At 44.5% G+C, this 20,291-nt stretch overlaps 2 protein-coding genes across 3 annotated transcripts in view; one reads left to right on the top strand and one right to left on the bottom strand.

Moving 5' to 3' along the window:
- NEGR1 (neuronal growth regulator 1) overlaps positions 1–12,008 on the bottom strand; it is a 437,028-nt gene extending 425,020 nt beyond the window's left edge. Inside the window, exon 1 of one of the 2 annotated variants that reach the window (XM_083621043.1) lies at positions 11,360–12,008. In XM_083621043.1, the coding sequence (XP_083477169.1) occupies positions 11,360–11,535 (176 nt within the window). In that variant the 5' untranslated portion in view covers positions 11,536–12,008. The remainder of the gene's footprint in view (positions 1–11,359) is intronic. The other variant, XM_083621042.1, reaches the window with a different exon arrangement.
- The window catches only part of LOC310765695 (uncharacterized protein), a 557,351-nt gene that overhangs the window by 495,069 nt on the left and 41,991 nt on the right, over positions 1–20,291 (top strand). The window lies entirely within an intron of this gene.

The following is a 20,291-nucleotide window of genomic DNA, read 5'->3' as shown; positions in this document are numbered from 1 at the left end:
TTGTTGTTGTTGTAAAAACTGCATGTATTGCTTTGCCCACTTTTGCCTCTGGCTCTGCCTACCTTTTGCACATGGTCCCTGGAAAATTACCCAAGAGGAAAGGTGGCTGTTGGCCTAAAAGAGCCTCCCCCCTTGTGATATCTCTTGGCCTGCAGAGTAACTTGAAAACCAAAATATGTGCTTGGTGCAGCAAGTGCACATGCATTAAAATGCCAAAACCACATCTGTTTTAAAAAGCAGGTTTGATACAGAGTTTGATTATCTTATCCTTATGGGATTAAAACCAGTGTAATTCATTCTCTGTAGTCCTTGGGAATACTGCAGTTTAAGCATGTCAGCTGATCAGGCAGACTTAATCTGGAGGCTGAATCTTCTATTTTGCTAACATTTAGGACACTGACACTTAATGCCATTCAGTGAGAAGAAAGTAATTGAAAAAAATATAAGGTAATCTTTTTGTCCCAACAGCACATCCTACACAGAAGCAACTTTCATTCCTTACAATATGTATATTTTCTAGTAGCTCTCGGGCACTTTACTATTTCATACCTTTCAACATTTCTCCAATGAAAGTAGGGACCTCTTATTCAACAACAACTACAACAATTTTATTATTTATACCCCACCCATCTGACTGGGTTGCCCAAGCACATTGGGCGGCTTCCAACATATAGTCGTACCTTAGAAGTTGAACGGAATCCGTTCTGGAAGTCTGTTCAACTTCCAAAACATTTGGAAACCAAAGTGTGGCTTCTGATTGGCTGCAGTAAGAACCTGCAGCCAATTGGAAGCCGCAGAAGCCCCATCGGACGTTTGCCTTCCAAAAACAGTTTGCAAACCGGAAGAGTCATTTCCGGGTTTGCAGCGTTTGGGAGCCAAAATATTTGAGAACCAAGCTGTTCGAAAACCAAGGTACAAAAGTATATAGAAACATAGTATTTAAAAAACTTCTCTATACAAGGCTGGCTTCAGATGTCTTCTAAATGTGGACCTCCTTGGCTCGGGGGTTGTATAACTCCATACACTCCAATATTTTTCCAGTGAAAATAGGGATGTCCTAAGGAAAAGTGGGACATTCCGGGATCAAATGAGAAACTGGGACAGCTTCTGTAAATCTGGAAAAGTGGAAAACTTGGAGGGTCTGCTATTTGCTTATTGTAATACAAAATGCTATTTGTCAATAGATAATTCAATGGCCACTTGGTCTACCAAAATCACCCTGGCAGAGTACAGGACATTTTCTTGGTAAAATACTATAGGAAGGCAAGAAAAGAACAGGTATGATCTGGCAGTTCAGGCGGCCAATTTTTGTGTGTTTATTTTATAGGATTGTGTCTGTTGACAATCATAATTCCGGAAACCGCTAAAAGGTGTGGGTCAAAATTTAGGGAACACAATTACCGTATTTTTCGCACCATAGGACGCACTTTTTCCCTCCTAAAAAGCAAGTGAAAATGTGTGTGCGTCCTATGGAGCGAATGCAGGCTTTCACTGAAGCCTGGAAAGTGAGAGGGGTCGGTGCGCACCGACCCTTCTCGCTCTCAAGGCTTCAGAAAGCTATCCGCTAGCCGTGGGAGATCCAGCTCTCCCACGGCTAGCGGGGCGCTGCATTAATCCCGAAGCTTGGGGCGTGCGGAGCTCAGCGCGCCCCAAGCTTCTGGGTGCCGGCAAGGTCTCCGCTAGCCGTCTAGACCTTGCCGGCACCCAGAAGCTTGGGGCGCGCTGAGCTCCGCAGCCCCAAGCTTCGGGATTAGCGCTCCGCTAGCCGTGTCTAGGCTGCGGATAGCAGCCTGCTTCCCGGAGCGTCGGGCGCCCTGAAAGCAGAGCGCCCGGCGCTTCGGGAACACATCCGCAGCCTAGGCAGCCCTGTGGGAGGTCCCGCAGGGATGTCTAGGCTGCGGATAGCAGCCTGCTTCCTGGAGCGTCGGGCGCCCTGAAAGCAGAGCGCCCGGCGCTTCGGGAACACATCCGCAGGGTGGGGAGCCCTGCAGGAGTTCCCCGCAAGGCTCCCCACGCTGCGGATAGCAGCCTGCCGCCCGGCGGGCGGGGCGCCCTGAATCAGAGCGCCCCTCGCGCCGGGCAGACATCCGCAGGGTGGGGAGCCCTGCAGGAGTTCCCCGCAAGGCTCCCCAAGCTGCGAATGGCAGCCTGCCGCCCGGTGGGCGGGGCGCCCTGAAGCAGAGCGCCCCTCGCACCAGGCAGACATCCGCAGGGTGGGGAGCCCTGCAGGAGTTCCCCGCAAGGCTCCCCAAGCTGCGGATAGCAGCCTGCTTCCCGGAGCGTCGGGCGGCCTGAAAGCAGAGCGCCCGGCGCTTCCGGAACACATCCGCAGGGTGGGGAGCCCTGCAGGAGTTCCCCGCAAGGCTCCCCAAGCTGCGGATAGCAGCCTGCCGCCCGGCGGGCAAGGCGCCCTGAATCAGAGCGCCCCTCGCGCCGGGCAGACATCCGCAGGGTGGGGAGCCCTGCAGGAGTTCCCCGCAAGGCTCCCCAAGCTGCGGATAGCAGCCTGCCGCCCGGCGGGCGGGGCGCCCTGAATCAGAGCGCCCCGCGCGCCAGGCAGACATCAGCCAGCCCCACAAGCTCGGGGGACAGCAGGGAAGCGCAGCGCCACTATCCCGCTGTTCCTCGACCTGGTTCGGTTTCCCTGACCTGCTTTTGGGGGGGAAATAAAGGGAAAATTTTTTTCCTTTATTTCCCCCCAAAAAAACTAGGTGCGCCCTATGGTCCGGTGCGTCCAATCGTGCGAAAAATACGGTATCAGAAAAGCCCCAAGCTTCCAATATGTCTTCAGCACACATCCCACCACCAAGCCTCAAAGAAATTCTACTATTTGACTTGCTACTAAAGACTTTACACCTTGATCCTACCCCCTAAATAAATTGGACTCCCAGTTTATGTTAGACCCAGCGAGCATGGCCAAATGGTAAGAGAGGATGGTAGCGGTAATCCAAAATATATGGAGGGCATTAATTTAATGCTAGTATAGCTCTTTCATTTTTTTGTGATATAAGCAGCACTATAACTTTTCTTTCAATAAACAACTGGATTGTAAAAGTGGAATGGCAATGTTATGCAGATTAGAAGGTTATTGACTCATCTATTTAGGTCCTTATTCCAGATCAAATATCTAGAGAAGTGAAATTTCTGCTGTGTGCTGCAAGCAATATCTTCCTATAACTATGCACATTTATTCAGCAGTCCATGAGGTTGCTTTAGTCTGATGCATGCTCTTATGCTCCTGGATATATTAGCTCCTCTACCTACATTTAATCTTGTCTTTTCCTCCATTGTAAATCCTTTCCTTATTAATGGCTTCAATTTCTTTCCTCTATTTTATACTTGTAGAATGATTTGCAAAGTGAGTATTCATGCGGATCTTTCTGAAATATTAATACATTTTTTTTGCCACATGTAGGTGTCTAAAGTTAAGAAGCTGTTTATGGAAGATTTCTTCATTTCAAATCTATGCCAATTAACAGATAAACACCTGGCACTTGAGCCTGTGGTTAAATCGTCTCTAATATGCACTTCAATTTATTGAATTACAAAAAGGCAGGTTTTTTAATTTGACAGTAGGAAAGGTTTCTAAGCCATAAAAAAAAAACACAAAAACACTTGAGTAATGGAACAAGTTGCTTAGGACTGATATAGAATTAAGTTTATTGAGGGTTTAATAAAAAGAAGCTGGAATAGTCTACAGCAGGTAGACTTGGTAAATGCTACCTTTGTGGGAAGGGCTGAAGAGTTCAGTCCCCAGGATCTCAATATAATAGCTGGAAAGATGGCTGTCTCAAACCCTGGAGACCAGTCTACTGCCAATAATTGTACTATACTGAACTACCAGGACCAATAGTTCCCTATGAAGTTGACCCAAATGCTGATTTATGTTCATGCACAAATATATCCAGATATTTAGAAAGAGAAATTAGATCTATTTATACTGCCATAAAAGGTAAAGGTTAAAGATCCCTGACAGTTAAGTCTAGTCATGAACGACTCTGAGGTTGCGGTGCTCATCTCGCTTTACTGATTGAGGGAGCTGACATTTGTCCGCAGGCAGTTTTTCCGGGTCATGTGGCCGGCATGACTAAGCCACTTCTGGCGAAACCAGAGCAGCGCACAGAAACGCCGTTTACCTTCCTGCCGGAGGAGTACCTATTTATCTACTTGTGCTTTGACGTGCTTTTGAACTGCTAGGTTGGCAGGAGCAGGTATTGAGCAACAGGAGCTCACCCTGTCACGGGGATTCGAACTGCCGACCTTCCAATTGGCAAGCCCAAGACTCAGTGGTTTAGACCACAGCGCCACCCACATCCCACTTATACTGCCATAGAATCATTATAAACTACAAGTGAGATAACAGACCCCCAACATTATATACTGCAGGCAGTATATAAACAAAACATACACAACTTTACATCCATCTAAAATGTATCCTGGGGCCATCTGATTTCCTCATTTTTATTACTAAACCTTAATACAGTTCTCTAATTGGTGTTAACAAAAATGCATTAATGAAAATAGATGCAAAAATATCATAGATTTATCTAGTATCATAGAATTGTAGAGCTGGAAGGAACCCTGAGGATCATCTACTCCAACCCCCTGCAATGCTGTCCCATACGGGGATTGAACCTGCAAACTTGGCATTATCAGCACCACGCTCTATCCAACTGCGCCATCCAGCATTACATTACTGCGTGCAAAATGCGTACATTAGTCAAAACTGCATACAGAAAATGTGGTTTTAGAAGAAATTCACATTAACATGCTGAAGAATTTTCATAAGGATTTTTTACTGATGAAACCCTGTGGCTGGGGAGACCCAGCCCGATGGGCGGGGTATAATCAGTAAATCATCATCAACATCATCATTGAAGATCAATGAAGAAATGTGAAGAAGTGAATTTAAGATTGGGAGGGGGGAGTGTGAAACTGATAGAACTGAAATTGGTTAATTTTTCCATCCCTAGATGCCAAGAGGCGTTTTCAGTGAAGATTCTCACCTGCCACCACAAATTATTATGGCCAACTCTGAATTTTTTTTTAGCATTTTCTTATATACCTTTAGGACACACTTCAGAAAATGTTATTTTCCAGTGAATCTGCAGGGCTTGAACCTGCAATTAAACATCTCAGTCCCATTTTAATGAGCCATAAACTCATCTTATTTTCTCTTAGATGTTCCCACAGATATAAGACAGCCTTCAGTAAATCACTATGGCCCTGTTATTATACCTAGCATCCAACTTTCCATTTTTGTCCGAATTCACATTGCTCAACTTACAACCAGGTGTCGATTCCAAAATCAAATCCACCAACACATTAGATGTGGTTTAACGATAATCACACAGGGGCTTTCTTGTTTGCAATGCCTTGATTCTCAATTTTCTTATTCCTCTTGGCCTCAACATCACAGCCAAGGAGTTATCTTTGTGAAACTCAGTTCTCCATTTTCCAGCATGTGTGTCTTCCATATTCCAAGCGGATATGCATTTTGGTGAATTTGCTACTTTCTTCAAACCTTCATTTCAGTCCCACTTCAAAACCAGATTGTTAATTTTAATCTGCGCCTCAAGAATTCAGTCAAGCCTTTCCCCAACAATCTTTTAAGGGCCATAGTGTGGTAGTAGAGCACATGTTTTGCATTTTGATGTTCCCATATTCAGTCCTTGGCATTTCCAGGTAAGACTGGGAAAGATTTCTGCCTGGAATCCCAGAATTTTGCTGATCATCAGTGTAGGCAATAATAACTTAGATGGACGAATGGCTGGCTCAGTATAAAGAAGTTTACCATGTTCCACTATGTACACTGTGAAGGAATGAAGTTTATTTACTTACGATATAAAAAAATGAAAAAAATGGCAGTTGTACCTCACCAGAAAGGAAGGAAGGGAGAAAGAATAACTTTTCCCCTCATGGAACTCAAGTTGGAGTACATGGGATTTCCATTTGACTCCCATCTAGGCACTGACCAGAGCATCATAGCTTCAGGGAGATGACTGTATCATGTGTCCTCACACCTTGCCCCAAGGAAAGCCTAAGCACGTCTGTCCAATTTTTAAAATGGTACCTATAAACTTTGACTTACTCATTGCTTAGTTATAACTACGTTCTTGCAGTAGATCAGATCTGTTGAACTGAACAGACTAGCACAAACTGTGTAAGTGCTTTAAGACATATATTAAGAAGTTGTGTCATTTTATTCAACTAATTCACTGTGTTTGTGTCTGTGGTTTTCATTTTTGTTGAAGTACGTCAACAAAGGCCATGCCCCGAATCACAACAGCGTCTATACCACAGAAGCAATTGGGCTGTTATCAGGTCTGGATGATATATTGTAGAAGCACAGAGATACATCCTAACATAAAACCAATATCCAGGATGCTTATTGCTAAGTCATGATTCATTTTAGTCAGTTCAGAATGACAGAGTACGGTAGTACAATATTATTTATGTCTATTCAGAAATAAGCCATAATAAGTTCAATGGGACATATGCCTTGGTGGGATTACAAGTTTCTTTTTTCTTTTCTCCATGGGGTGGGCCATAGCCATTCATTTAAATGGGAGAAAGTTAAAAATATTCAGGAACATTGCTGGTGTGGGAGCTAAATCCTTTTCTGTGATCGAGTTTTCTTGGAGGCAGCAATCTTCACCAGCCTTTCCCAAATTTTGTTCTCATTTTGCACCAGTCAGTAGATCTCAGGGTTGTAATAAAAATCAAAAGTTGATCATGCAAGCCTGTAGTCAGAATACCCTGTCTTGTACCATAGTTCTAGTTGGGCACTCTCATGTGAGTCCAGTCATATGTGCCTTGTGGGGTGGAGCAAGATTCTGCACATTGCTATCTTTCAGGGATGGTGGGGCCTGCAGGCCCAAGCCTCTGAATGGCACTTGGTTGGTTGGAAAAGGCTGCTATAGAAAAATGGCTGGCTGGAACAGATCATGACTCCCAGTGATAATCATCATCCAGCAAGGATGTATCAGAGGTGGAGATTTGTGGCTCACAGATACTGTTGGCCTACATTTTCAATAACCCCCAACCATTGTCCACACTAGCGACAGGTGATAGGAGCTAGTGTCCAACAACATCTGGAGGGCTGCAAGTTCTCCATCCCTTGTGTACATCACCAATAATATTAGTATTCCAACACTGGAACTGTGATACCCAAATATACAAAATGATAAAAGGTGCTGTAAAGCTGTGGTTTTATTTGGTAGACCTGCGATTTTATTTCAATCTGTGTAGCTATTATGTTTCAGCTTGCTGCCCAACCCTATAAAACAAGGCAAGTTGTTTAAAATATAGATTGGTGGCAGACATAAGATGTTTGAAGCTTGCACGTACAAAGTATAATACTTCATTTTTTTCAGATAATACTTACAATATATAGCACATCCCTCCTTTAAACCTTTTGTCAGTGAATTTCTAGACAGGTGTGTACTCAGAAATATACCCCACCTTTGTTCAATGGTGATTACTCCCTAGTAACTGTGTATAGGATTGCAGCCCAAGCTTCTGGAAGAAAGCTATCCTTATTCCATCACATTTTGCCCCACATGGGACACTGCAAAGTCACATGGAAGTCTGGCACTGGACTCCACTAATGGTGATTACGAGAATTGCTTCCTAGAAAGAGTCTTGCTACCACTGACACAACTGCAGACATTACTGGCTTCACTTGGCTTGTGGATTTATCAGAGAAAGACTCCACCACCATTCCACAGTTACATCCCTATAGCATCTCAGCTAAAATGCCTAACTGGTAACGTTTTTTCAACAGTTCAGCAGTCAGATAATTAAAACACCTGTATATCATCCTTATTAACATAATCGTCCTTTCATTAAACAACAAAACTGCTGACTCAAACACTGAAAGGATGACTCAGAGATCCCAACACTTGACCTTTAATATTAGCCACCAGCAGTTATACTGGATGATTTAAGTCTTCAAATTAGAAGTTTCTTGATTGCAATATTTTAAGCGTGTAGTTCCTTTGGGGACTCCTGGCAAAACAAAATATTTCTTTTTAAACATGAAAATACAGTTTGACTCTGAGAATCAAAATATTTGCATGAACCTTATAAAACATAGTTGTTTGTAAACAGAATCACAGTGTTAAAAATATGTGATACAATATCACCTTATATTTATATACATTTCTTTGTGCAGAGCAATATGCATTAATCCCAACCATCACACTTTAGTCTTGGGTAAGTGGAAGAAAATACACTAGCTACTACCTGTGAACAAATCAACAGAGCCTTTGAATCAGCTGCAATATGTACTCTGCATTCCTTGTCTGTGTTTGCAGAAGGCTGCTTCCCGAATACGACACCTAAAAAGCATTTTCTTGTAGATTTTCATTAATTTAAGTGTTCTGGGTTTTATGCATTAAATAAAAGCTGTGCATAACCCGTAGGGACAAGATTCCAGAGAATGACTAGGAAGTCTGCATCAAATGGCTAAGTTGCTCCTTTGCTTCCTATCAACTTTCCTTGGAAATTGGGCTCCACTGAAGTAAACTTTGCTTGCACGACAGATACCAAGGGGAATGTATTTCATTCCACAAAATGTGCCATTCCTTAAGAAACGTTCAAGGAATTTTAACAACATTAATATTGCCTTTGCTCTTCTGTGCCCAGTAGATCAGTAATGCATTTTGCTTTCTCTGGTAAAATAATGTATAGTGCATTCTATTCTCGGTGGAATTTTATTTTAAAAGCTGCTATTCATTCTCCCCCACTTACAAGATGGGAAGAATTGCTTTGCCATAAAAGTCCTATTGCATTTATGTAATGTATTCCGCGTCATAGCCAGGCCTTGGAGAAATACATATGTTACAGTGATAACATACACATTTAATTCTAGGTGCGAAAAGGCACCATCGGTTGCTTAGTTCTGAATTCATTGGGTTTCTTTAAAAATATGTATGAAGGATTCACACTGCCCACTAGCACTGGTTTGCATCCTAGCATGAATGGGAAAACTCAGCTCATCAACTCTGATCCTTGGCTGTCTTTACATTGGAGGCAATGCAAATAAAGAAAGAGACTAGGGTTGCATTTACTTTCTGTCTGCAGCATAGGAAACCAACAAGAGTAAATTCCAATGTATTCTAAAACCATGGACTGTAACTACAGCATATTACTACAGATGAAAAATATGTCAACCAGTGGTGCATAAACACTGAATGTGTTCTCAGCATCCACCACATGAGAACAGTCAGGGAAATAAATAGGGCTGGGCTGCCCCTGCCACAGTTTGAAACAATGAAAGAGTATCTTCTGCAATAAATATATGGCAAGAGCTTTGCAGTATAAGTGAAAAGCAAGGATTCTGATGAAGTTAGTTTACGAATCTAATTCACTATCAGCAAGCAACACCATTTATAACCACATCGTTCATGGTTAAAACTGCTGCAGAGACTAATCTATGAACATGTAAGAAACAAGAAGTAGGAATCTTTGTACTTATTCTAAGTAGTAAGAAAAACCATACAATCGCTCCCCTCCCTTCACACACACCCTAGAGAATTGTCCTAGCAATGTGCAAAATGCAACCACTAAAAATTAAGCTGGGGGCTGGGGAGGCACAAATTAAAACAGGTGACTAATTAAGCCAGTTGAGGGGGGGCTGGGAGGGATGCATAGACGATAGACTGCTACTGGTAAACAAATTCTCCACTAGCCAAGTGGGTTGTTATGAAATGGAAACGTTGTTAAAAAGGAAGGAATTGCAAAACTGCTGTAAACCGTGCAATCTTCTGGTGGCAGAAATATGTATATTTGAAAAAGTAATTAATACACATCGTTAACATCCTCCTATGAAAATCGCCATGAAAATGCCAAGAACCCGAAGTGGAGTGTATCTGTATCCTCAGTGAACTGTTACTGCTGAGCAGTGCTATATAGCAGGCATAGGAAGGTTGCACTGCAGATCCTGTTACAAACATCAAGCCCTATCCCAAAGAAATTAAGTCGAGCATCAGTGATTCCCATTCCAACTTCTTTGAACAAACTTAGCATTCCAAAGGCAAGTAAGGACCTTTTGCATTCATCTTCTGCTGAGGTACAGAGTCCACCCCCCCCCCCGCATCCCTCTGGATCTTTCCGTTACCAAACTGTCTGCTTATTCTCTACAGTTTCACAACGTCAACTAATTGGGCACGGGGCTCTGCATTTACAAGACAAGTGGCAATGTGTGCTCTTAAATCATCTCCACACGCAAAGCTCTCTCTCTGTTTTGTTTTTTTTAAAGGAAGAACAGGAGCTCCTTTATTTTGCAGCATAGATCAGGGCTTGGGGGAAATGGTCCAATTAAACATCAGAATACAGGCACCTCTCCCAGGCAAAAAAAAAGGAAGAAGTGTGTGTGTGTTAGTTAATACACTGCGGTATGCATTGCTTGGTACTTGGTACAGATGGATCCCTGGATCAGATCTCTCGAGAAATCTACATATCCCATACCGTAGCAGTCAGATGCGTGGAACTGCACTGTCAGTGATAATGCAGCAAGCATCTGGACGGGAGTTTCAAGCGCCAGAGGGAGGGAGGCTCTGAAGAACGGGGGGGGGGCGTTTTAAGCATCACTCGGATCGCTCTGCTGGGCACCAACTTCCAACATTTCTGCTCAAAGGAGATATTTCGCACCGCGCACCACGCACACACAAGAGTCTGCACTGCAGCCACTTCGCCTGCGAAGCTGGGGACGCGGCGGGGGGGGGAGAACGTGCGAGGGGGGGGTGTTCGCTGTTCTCTGATGAGCCATTACAGCTTTCAGAGGCTTAACAAGGAGCTGAGAGAAGAAGCACGCCTGAGGAAGAAGCTGCGAAGTAATTCCGGGGAGAGAGCTAATTGCAAATCCACGAGAAAGGGAATAATAATAATAAATAAAAAACACCACAGAGGGAGCAAGGGAGGAAGACTCACTCCAAAGAGCCCACCGAGTAACAAAAAGGCGATGCTAAAGTTCCGCTGAAAGTCCCACCAAGAGGGGCATTTCGGTGGGGAGAGGAGGGAGGACACCTTTCAACGCCACAAGTGCGAGGGGGGGGGGAGACATGGCTGAGGGGGGGGAGAGGCAGGAGGGGACAAAACTCAGAGGGGCTCCATTAGTTTCCAAGTGGGATGGAGCCTCCTCTCTCTCTGCCCAACAACTCCACGGCTCGGACCCATTTTTTGGTGCAGCCCCCGCGGAGCCAGGACTTCTCCAGCTGAGCATGAGGGGGTTGAGAAACACAACAACACACACACACGACACACAGCCCCTCACATGTTGTTTTCCCGCCCTCTGCCCCCCGCCGCGCGCCGCCCTGAGCCGGAGAGCAGCAGCGGCAGCTGAGGCGAGCCCTACCTCAGCACCGCCGTCTCGCCTTTCCTGACCACCAGGTTGTCCACGGCCGTCCCGGGGAAGTCCACACTTTGCCCGGCGGGCAGGCAGGAGGGCAGCAGGCAGCAGAGGCTCAGCAGCAGCGCGGCCAGCCACTGGTTGGAGCAACAAGCGCCCTGGACCAGAGGCATCATGTCCATGCCTGCTTCGGAGGGAGAAGCTGCGCTGCGCTCCGGCTCGGCGTCGGGCTCTGGGCTGGTCTCCCCTCAGAAGGAAAAAGACAAGAAAAAAAAGGCGCGCGCGCGCGGGCGGGCGGGAAATCGTCGCCTCCTCCTCCGCCTCCTCTCCTTCTTCTTCTCCTCAGGTCCCGGGCGAGCGGCAGAGCGTCCCGGACTCGCTCGTCGCCTCTCGCCTCTTCTCGTCCGGCCGCCGCTGCTGCCTGTGCCGGCTTCGCCTTCGCCTTCTGCCGCCTCCCTCCGCTCCTCGCGCCGCCTCTCCTCCTCTCGCTCCTCGCCGCTTCTCGCTGCCCGCGTCCGGAGCGTGTCTAGTCTCGGGTGTCTCGCACACCATCTAGCGAGGAGGGAAGCGCGCGGGAGAATGAGGCAGCCACACAAGCGGCGGCGGCGGCGGCGGCGGCGGCAGAAGCAGCAGCGGCAGCAGCAGCAGCAGCAGCAGCAGACGGACCCCAGGCTCTGAGCCGGTTGCCATGCAGCCGTTTCCGTAGCAACTTGTCCTGGTGGCTGGTGCTGGTGCTGCTGGAGCAGAGAGGGAAAGAGGGGAGGGGATGGTGGCGTTGGTGGGAAAATCACACACACACACACACCACACAAAATATATATGGCAGAGGGGAAAAGAAAACACACACGCACACGCAAGCAACAGAAGAGAGTGAAGGGGCACCGCGAAGGCAAGAAAGCATCAATTAGAGGCATTGATTGCAGCCAGATAGCGAGCTCGCGTATGTGGAAGACGCACACACACACACACACACACACACACACCACACCGATTTTCTTTTCAAGAGCTCCAGTTGCTTGTATCCCCCCCTTCCATCTCCTCCTTTCCATTCATTCAAGCTCAAAGCTTCCTTCTCTGAACATCCCCTCCCTTTAAAACTTAGCCCGCTCTGAATTTGGGGGACAGGGTGAGTGTGGCCACTCTTGCCTTGCTCTGGTTTCACCAGATCGCCTTCACACAAGTGACATCTCTTTTAAAAAAAGGGGGGAGGTTGCTTGAATGTGGGGTCGCCCTTCTCCTTTGGCAGACCTCCGCCCCTCAATTCCCTCATGCACACACCAGGAAAGGGAAGGACTCTCTGGCTGAGAAGCAAGTTCAGAAGGCAGAAGGGAAACCCTTAAAGATGTGGGTTTTGAACCGCAGGGCCCTTTGATGTTGCTCAATTCAACAGGGGATCATTCACCCCAGTGGAACTGAAGGCCCCTGAAAAGTCAATGAGAGATTGTGGGGAGATCTTCCTGCAGAATCAAGATGTGCAGAACTGTTGCTGTCAGCTTCTAAAACTGACCACATCCCACCCTTGCTGATCTCTTACTTAATATTAGCACACTCACGCTGCTTATTATCCCTTAGTACCACATCTCTAAGTGTCTCACTCTCATAAGTCACATATAACGTCAGTGTGTCAAACTCTGGAAGTGGAGACAATTGAGCGTGTGCAACCCATCAGTACAGTGGTACCTTGGGTTAAGTACTTAATTCATTCCAGAGGTCTGTTCTTAACCTGAAACTGTTCTTAACCTGAAGCACCACTTTAGCTAATGGGGCCTCCTGCTGCCGCTGTGCAGCCGGAGCATGATTTCTGTTATCATCCTGAAGCAAAGTTCTTAACCTGAAGCACTATTTCTGGGTTAGCGGAGTCTGTAACCTGAAGCGTATGTAACCTGAAGTGTATGTAACCCGAGGTACCACTGTACTTGGGGACTCGATGAGTCAGGGAATACACTTGGTTTGTATTTTTCATTTGTATTTTTAAAGATTTCTATACTGCTCCCCCCCTTCCATTATGCATTACCAAAGCGGTTTACATCTAAAACCCAATGCAATACAATATAATACTATAAAATCCAAAAACCCAAATCAAAACAGTAGGTGGGAGTCAATAGCAGAACAGGGGGTGTGGGGGAGCCTGTTAAAATAGTGCATTTTTCACTTTCAGGGGAAGCCATCCAGCACCAGTGCCTGCATATTCTCTGCTGGAAAGTTGTTCCACAGAATAGGTGCTACTACCAGTTAGGCCCTGCTTTGCACTGTGACCAGATGAACAGCTGGGCAACAATTTGATCTGAAGTAATGGCATCTCCAGACTACTGGTATTTTTTCAGGATGGTTTCAAGATCCTACGAAAACTTTAGGTTTGTACAATTAAAATAGATTTAATTCCAGGTCACTCTGCCACTATGAGGTATAGTGTGAAAAATTTCATTAGGAACTATGGGCCTCAGAAATAAAGCGCATGGGCATGTACAGAGTGTACCTTCCTTGGGAATTTAAAATGATTTTTTTTTCATTTTATGATTCCTAGTGACAGTGATTGATGATTAATAAACATTGGTAATATATTTATATTTCTTGACTTTATATTCATTTATATTCCTAGGAATTTGGGCTAGTGTTGATGACAACTTTGTAAGCTCACCAAGAACTCTGAAGCTTGGGAAACCATGGTCAGTGTTTAGAAAACCATGGTCAATATTTGGGAAATCATGGTCAGTATTTTGTCCCATCCATCTTCTCTTCTGACGCTTCAACCACATACTAGATTTCTGTCTGTTTTCTCCATAGAAGTTTCATTTAAACCCATAGCAGCCTGGAGCCGGCTTTATCTAAACAGGAAAAGACTGTGCTCTGTTCCTTCCGACAGTTGCTTCCATCTCAGAATTACCTTTCTCTCTAGCTGCTTTTTCACCTATAGCAAGAAAGATCCAGGGAAGATATGGATAAGCCTTATGTTCTCTCCCCAATGGAATTAGCTAATACAAGAGTGATTTTAACAGGAAAAGGATCAAAAGAGAAAGGATTATTAAGCAGCCTCTTTCCATACGTCCTTTGCTCATTCACAACTGCTTCAATAGCTTTGTTTTTTGTTTAAACAACAACAGCAGCAGCAGCAGCAGCAGAAGAAGAAGAAGAAGAAGAAGAAGAAGAAGAAATAAAAAACAGCAACTGCAGAGTAACATATATCTTGCATAAGGGTGAGGAATCTGGTTGGTATCTCCCTCATCCCACACAGGCTAACTTTGACAAGTGATTCAAAATGACTACCTGCCAATCACCTGTCATCATAATGACACCAGGTGATTGACACCTGCCAAAGTCCAAAGGAGGCTGCCGTAAGCACAGAACAACTGATTGGTGGTTACAACAAGCTCCTTTGGCAATGAAAGAGTATCTTCAGTCAGCTGGTTGACCCTAGGAACACACTTCAAAGAAACTCCCTGAAACCACCTTTAAAGTCTTTGCAAAGGGGAAAATGCTCCCTAAAACAGAGCACTTTCCCCTTTCCAGAGGAAGCAGTTTGTATTCAAAATCCTGGGGGAAGTACACAATAGTATTGTTGGAACTACATGTCCCATGCCTGATGATGTCACATGTACAGCAGTACCTGCTTGGTGAAATGGGGAAGCCCAGTGAACCCAATTAGATCCATAGGCCAGAGTTTCCCCATTCCTGTTCTTGAGCCTCAGGAGTCCTTAGTGCTTGCCCAGGTCCTGCTAGTGGGCTTCCCATAGACACTGGGTTTACCACTGTGAGAGGATGCTAGATTAGATGGTCATTCAGTCTGATCCCTCCCTCAGGGATTATGCTCCATCTTCTATGGAGGCCTACTAAGACACCTGGAGAGCTTATGGGGTAAGCAAAGCTGGGACTTAGATGATGCAAGAGCAGCAGTTGTACATGTTTATGTTGATTCCCAGTTCCTAGTCAAAATTCTAAGGCCTGTGGTATAAAGATGCAAGCTGACTATATATTAATACAGGCATTTGTCAATAGATCACAGACAACTACAAGAAATAATTGTCTGCCTCTTTCCACTCCCCGCCTCCCAGGGGCTCATTGATAAACTTGTTAAAGAGAAATGAAATATTTTGCATGCTTTTCCTGCAGGTACATGTTGGTGTGATTAAATGGAGGACGGCTGGGGAACAGATGGGAATCAAGCATTTTAATCTTAACAACTCAGGAAGTTGTATAAGGCAAGAGAAGGCTTAAATGCTTTGAATCCTTAAGTATAAAACAATTAACATTAGGAACTTCAGATATCATGAAATGAGTATGCCAAGAGAACAACAACAACAACAACAACAATTTATTGTTTATACCACACCCATCTGGCTGGGTTTCCCCAGGAACTCTGACAGCAGAATCTAACTGCAGTATAGGTTATTATGTATACAATTACATTTCCCTGTATTCCTGTATTATTTTTACAGTGTTTTCAGGAATTAAACAGAATCATTTTTCACTTTTCAGGTTTTCACTTTTCAGTATGAAAACCTTTTTCAAGGAAGCTGAATTTTCCACAGAATAGTCACTTTCCCTCCTTCTGAGGAAGATTGCTCTTGGTCTAAATGATTGGCAATTGTGTTTTCCTTCTTCTTCTTTTTTTGTACTAGTTTCTCCTAACCATTTCTCTCTCGTAATGCTGGAACTCATTGACATCCAGGGAAGCTAAACGTTGGATGATTCAGCACAGATAAAAGAAAGCCCTTCTCTAAATGGCACATAATTAAACTATGGAACTCCCTGCCACAGGAGGCAGTGATAGTCACCAACTCAAGATGGTTTTAAAAGGTTATAAGACAAGTTCATGGAGGATAAGGTTCTCAATGGCTATGCTCTGTCTCCGTACTCAGAGGCAGCATCCTTCTGAATGGCAGTTGCTGGAAACCACAGGAGGGGAGAGTGATCCTGTGTTCAGTCCTGCTTGAGTGCTTCCCATAGGCATGCGGTTAGCCACTCTGAGAATAAAATGTGGGACTAGATGAGCCATTGGCCTGATCCAACAGGCTTTTCTGCTGGATCATTACAAATTCAAACAAACAGACTAAAATGATTATTGGCCTTTTTTTTGTATGTGTGGGAAGTGGAGTAGATGTGATAGTAATTTATAAACAGTAAACAAAAGGAAGCATGGCATTTTTCACTTTCAGAGAAAACAAACAGGGAAATGAATGAGTAGCTTCACCCCAGCCTCCATTTCCCTTTCATTGAGGCTGCAATTCTATGCCCACACAACTGGCTCATTGAGCATCATGGAACTTAGCTGTCAGGAAACATGCGTACGATTGCCCCAGGTAAGAATATCTATCTATCTATCTATCTATCTATCTATCTATCTATCTATCTATCTTGCTATTTCCCACGATAATACATGTTCGGTTCCCCACTGGATCAACAATAACAATAAGAGGAAGAGGAAATGTTTTATTTCATTCATTTTTAAGATTCACATCCGCCTGCCATCGGGGGCCATTTTCAGATCAATGAAAAGTGCAGGTCAAGAGTCAATAGCAGTTATGCCGATCAATAGTGTTCTGGAGACGGAGATCTTTTATCCAGATCTGTTTTCTAGGAGTCTGAAGGCAACAAAGAAGTTTGCTTTGCATGTATGAATACATACACAGGGAAGAAGAGAAACCTCACAAAGCAGCTGTTTCACTTCTCCTCCCCCCTCTCCCTCCTCCCTACTTGGCATTAAACAAGTTGGCATCTCAAGAATCCTTCAAAAATAATTACTGCAGAGATCAATAAGAGGCTTCTTCTCACAAACTGGGTAAGTTACTAACTAGAAGGAAGCAAGACATTTGATTGGGGAGGGGGCTGAAGCTAAAATTATCCCCTTTGATGAAAGGGAGATTTGTGTGCTCCACCTGTACTGTAATCAGACCATTCGACATTTGTTTGTACTGGTAACTGTTTCCTATAGCAGTCATTTTTCCAGGCCTCCCATTCTTAGAGGAGAGCATTGGACCACCAAATGTGTAAAAATGCCATAAATTCATTTGTATAGCAAACAGCTATAGCTGCTCCTTAGTTGCAGGAAGATATGTTACAGCTCAGATACATAGCTCAGTATTGTATCAAACCCTCCAAATGTCCCTATTTTCCAGGGATGTCACTGATTTTGAGAAGCCGTCCCAGTTTCTGATTTGATCCCATAATGTCCCGCTTTCCCTACAGGCGTGGCCAAACTTGGCCCTCCAGCTGTTTTGGGACTACAACTCCCATCATCCCTAGCTAACAGGACCAGTGGTCAGGGATGATGGGAATTGTAGTCCCAAAACAGCTGGAGGGCCAGGCTTAGGATGTCCCTATTTTCATTGGAGAAATGGTGGAAGCAGTGATAGGAACTGAGATATGAAAGATAGGAGCTAAATGGCGCCTTAAACCTAGGTTATGGGCGCAACAATGGAATGTCTAGGAGTGCTTTTTTATAACAAGAATACAAAGCTGAAAAGGAATGAACTGCAGCTAAAATATTATGTTCATTTTTTACATGGTCTAGTCCTTCCTCTGCCCACCCCCCTAATATTCTTAAGAGGGTCTCTTCTCCAGTCTTCAGAGAGTAGCTGGAAGTGAGGAGGCAGAAAAAGGACCTCATTTCCTTCCACTCTGCAGTTTTAATCTGAAATCGTAGGCGCACTACTACGCCAAGAGCTCCGAAACTGCTTACACTAATGAAATTCCCTGTTGCTAAATGCACCTAGAACAATGGGAGTTTCGAACGCTGGTTCGAGGGTATGTTAGGATATCCCTATTTTCATCTGAGAAATGTTGCAGGATTTTGAGTTATCTGACCCCCCAAGCCATCTGAAGGCAATCTTGTACTGTATAGAGAAGCCCTTTTTATGTTTAACATCTTCTTATGTTTTTATATATGCTGGAACCCTCCCAGAGTGGCTGGGGCAACCCAGTAAGATGTGTGAGGTATAAATAGTAATATTATCATTATGGAATGGGATGTCCCTATTTTCACTGGATAAATGCTGGAGGGTATGTTGTATTATATAGTTTGAAACTGATTGGGCCACCTGTATTTGGTCTGGGTCTTCTGCATTTATTTTCCTCCCTTTGGCTCCTACCTACTTCACTGCAATATTTGTGGTGGCTGTGGAGCTGCCCTAAGGCCTCTAATATGAAGATAAATCAAACCACTGACTGCTTGCCATTCCAGTCTCTGGGCAAGGGTGGACCTTGGTAATATGGTGCCCTGTGCAAGGCCAAAATTTGATGTCCCCACCGCCCATATCTTCTCAAAGCAGGGTAAGCAAGGTGCTGGGCTTTAGGAAGGAGGCTTTGGCTTTGGGAAGGTGGAGAGAGGACTCTAGAACCCTCTCAATACCCTCACACCTCCTTCCTGAAGCAAGTGATTACTAGGCTTTGGAAAGGAGGCAGGAAGGCACCCTCTCAACTCTCCCCCATGTGTGGGGAACTGGTTATGCAGCCCCAAATCTGCCTCTGCTCTAGGTATATGTGAAGAAGCTTCAGATGACCTAGGAATGCCCCATGGCCTTGAAAGCTCCAAAACCCAGAAAGAGGTCAATAACATACCAAGCCCAATATATTTGCCCTTGAGATATCAGACTGCTGACTTTTATATTGAACACTATTTTTGGAATTGACTTGGAGTATGGTTGGGCCTGGGACCTTCTCAAGCATCTTACCAACCCAATCAGCACTCAGAGGATGGGGGCAGAAACCACTTCTGTGGACCAGTGCTTTACTCCATAATTTCCAAGCACCATTAAGAAAACCATCCACTGCATTGTTGTTTAGTTGCTAGCTTGCACAACGAGGGAGCCAGATGAATGCAAACATGTCTACAAAAATTACAGACTAATGATGAGAGACTTTCAGATTTATTACCTATAATGTTATATTAAAAAACCCAACAACATTAAGGAAGCAATACTATAGCCAGTTACCTCTGAGCAGACATGCATAGGATTGCACTGTAAAAGATGATGAGATGCTGAAATAGCAGAGGCTGGAGTCTAGGAACTCTGCCAACAGAGCACGCCTGTCCAGCTGTCTTTGCAGACACATCTCTTGAGTCAGGAGGAAGTGGGAAACCAGGAGCTCCATAAAGTTTGAAATAGGCATTTGGTGCTTGCTAGTATTTGGGAGTTTGGGGAGCTCTGGGCTCCTGACTTCCACAAACTGTGGTGGATGGCAAACACAGCATGTGTCTTTCAAGAAAATGTTCATCATGTGTGGGTGAATGAAAACATTTTCTTTACCATATGGTTTGCTAAGGGAAATAATTGTCAAATGACAGAAGTGTACTAATACCGATGCCAAATACGTCAATAATACTGTCAACTTGTTAACAGCCTACATCTTCCTATTTTTATGAGACACAAATGAAGAGAGTTTGGAAACATCCAGAATCAGCTCAGTTGTGCTGTAGCAGAAGAATAAATATTCAGAGTAGACATATAATATACTGTGCTCCCCAAATGGACAAGGGTCACAATAAAAACACACAGAGGACTAAGAACATAAAGTTGCTAGTGAATAAATCTCCACTCCTCCTCTTAAGTAGGAGATGGTGATAATGCTGGAGGACTTTATGCTACCAGTCTGAAACACTTCCTTTGATAGTTATTTCCTAGACAATTGACAGTGTCCAAGAGTGCGCGCACACCATTTAAAGCACCCCTCCACCCAAACAAGAATCCTGAGAACTTCTAAATTTCTCAGCACCCTTAGCAAACTTCAGTTGCTGGGATTCTTGCGGGGTGGGGAGGGAAATGTGCTTTAAACCTATGATGCATACAAAGCCTAAGGCATAAATGGTTTACTTTGCCTGTGTAGCAAGATACTAAAAAGCACAGAATGGGGTTCAAGTACCTTGAAGAGCTAAGTGTACGCAAGAGAATTTCATCAGGCATAGCCTGCATGACTAGCTATGCCTGCTGGATTTTCCCCTTCC

Source organism: Podarcis filfolensis (assembly GCF_964270895.1).
Source record: "Podarcis filfolensis genome assembly, chromosome: 6".
Taxonomy (NCBI): domain Eukaryota; kingdom Metazoa; phylum Chordata; class Lepidosauria; order Squamata; family Lacertidae; genus Podarcis; species Podarcis filfolensis.
The sequence above is the reverse complement of the archived record's forward strand: the minus strand, read 5'-3'. Positions and strand labels throughout refer to the sequence as shown.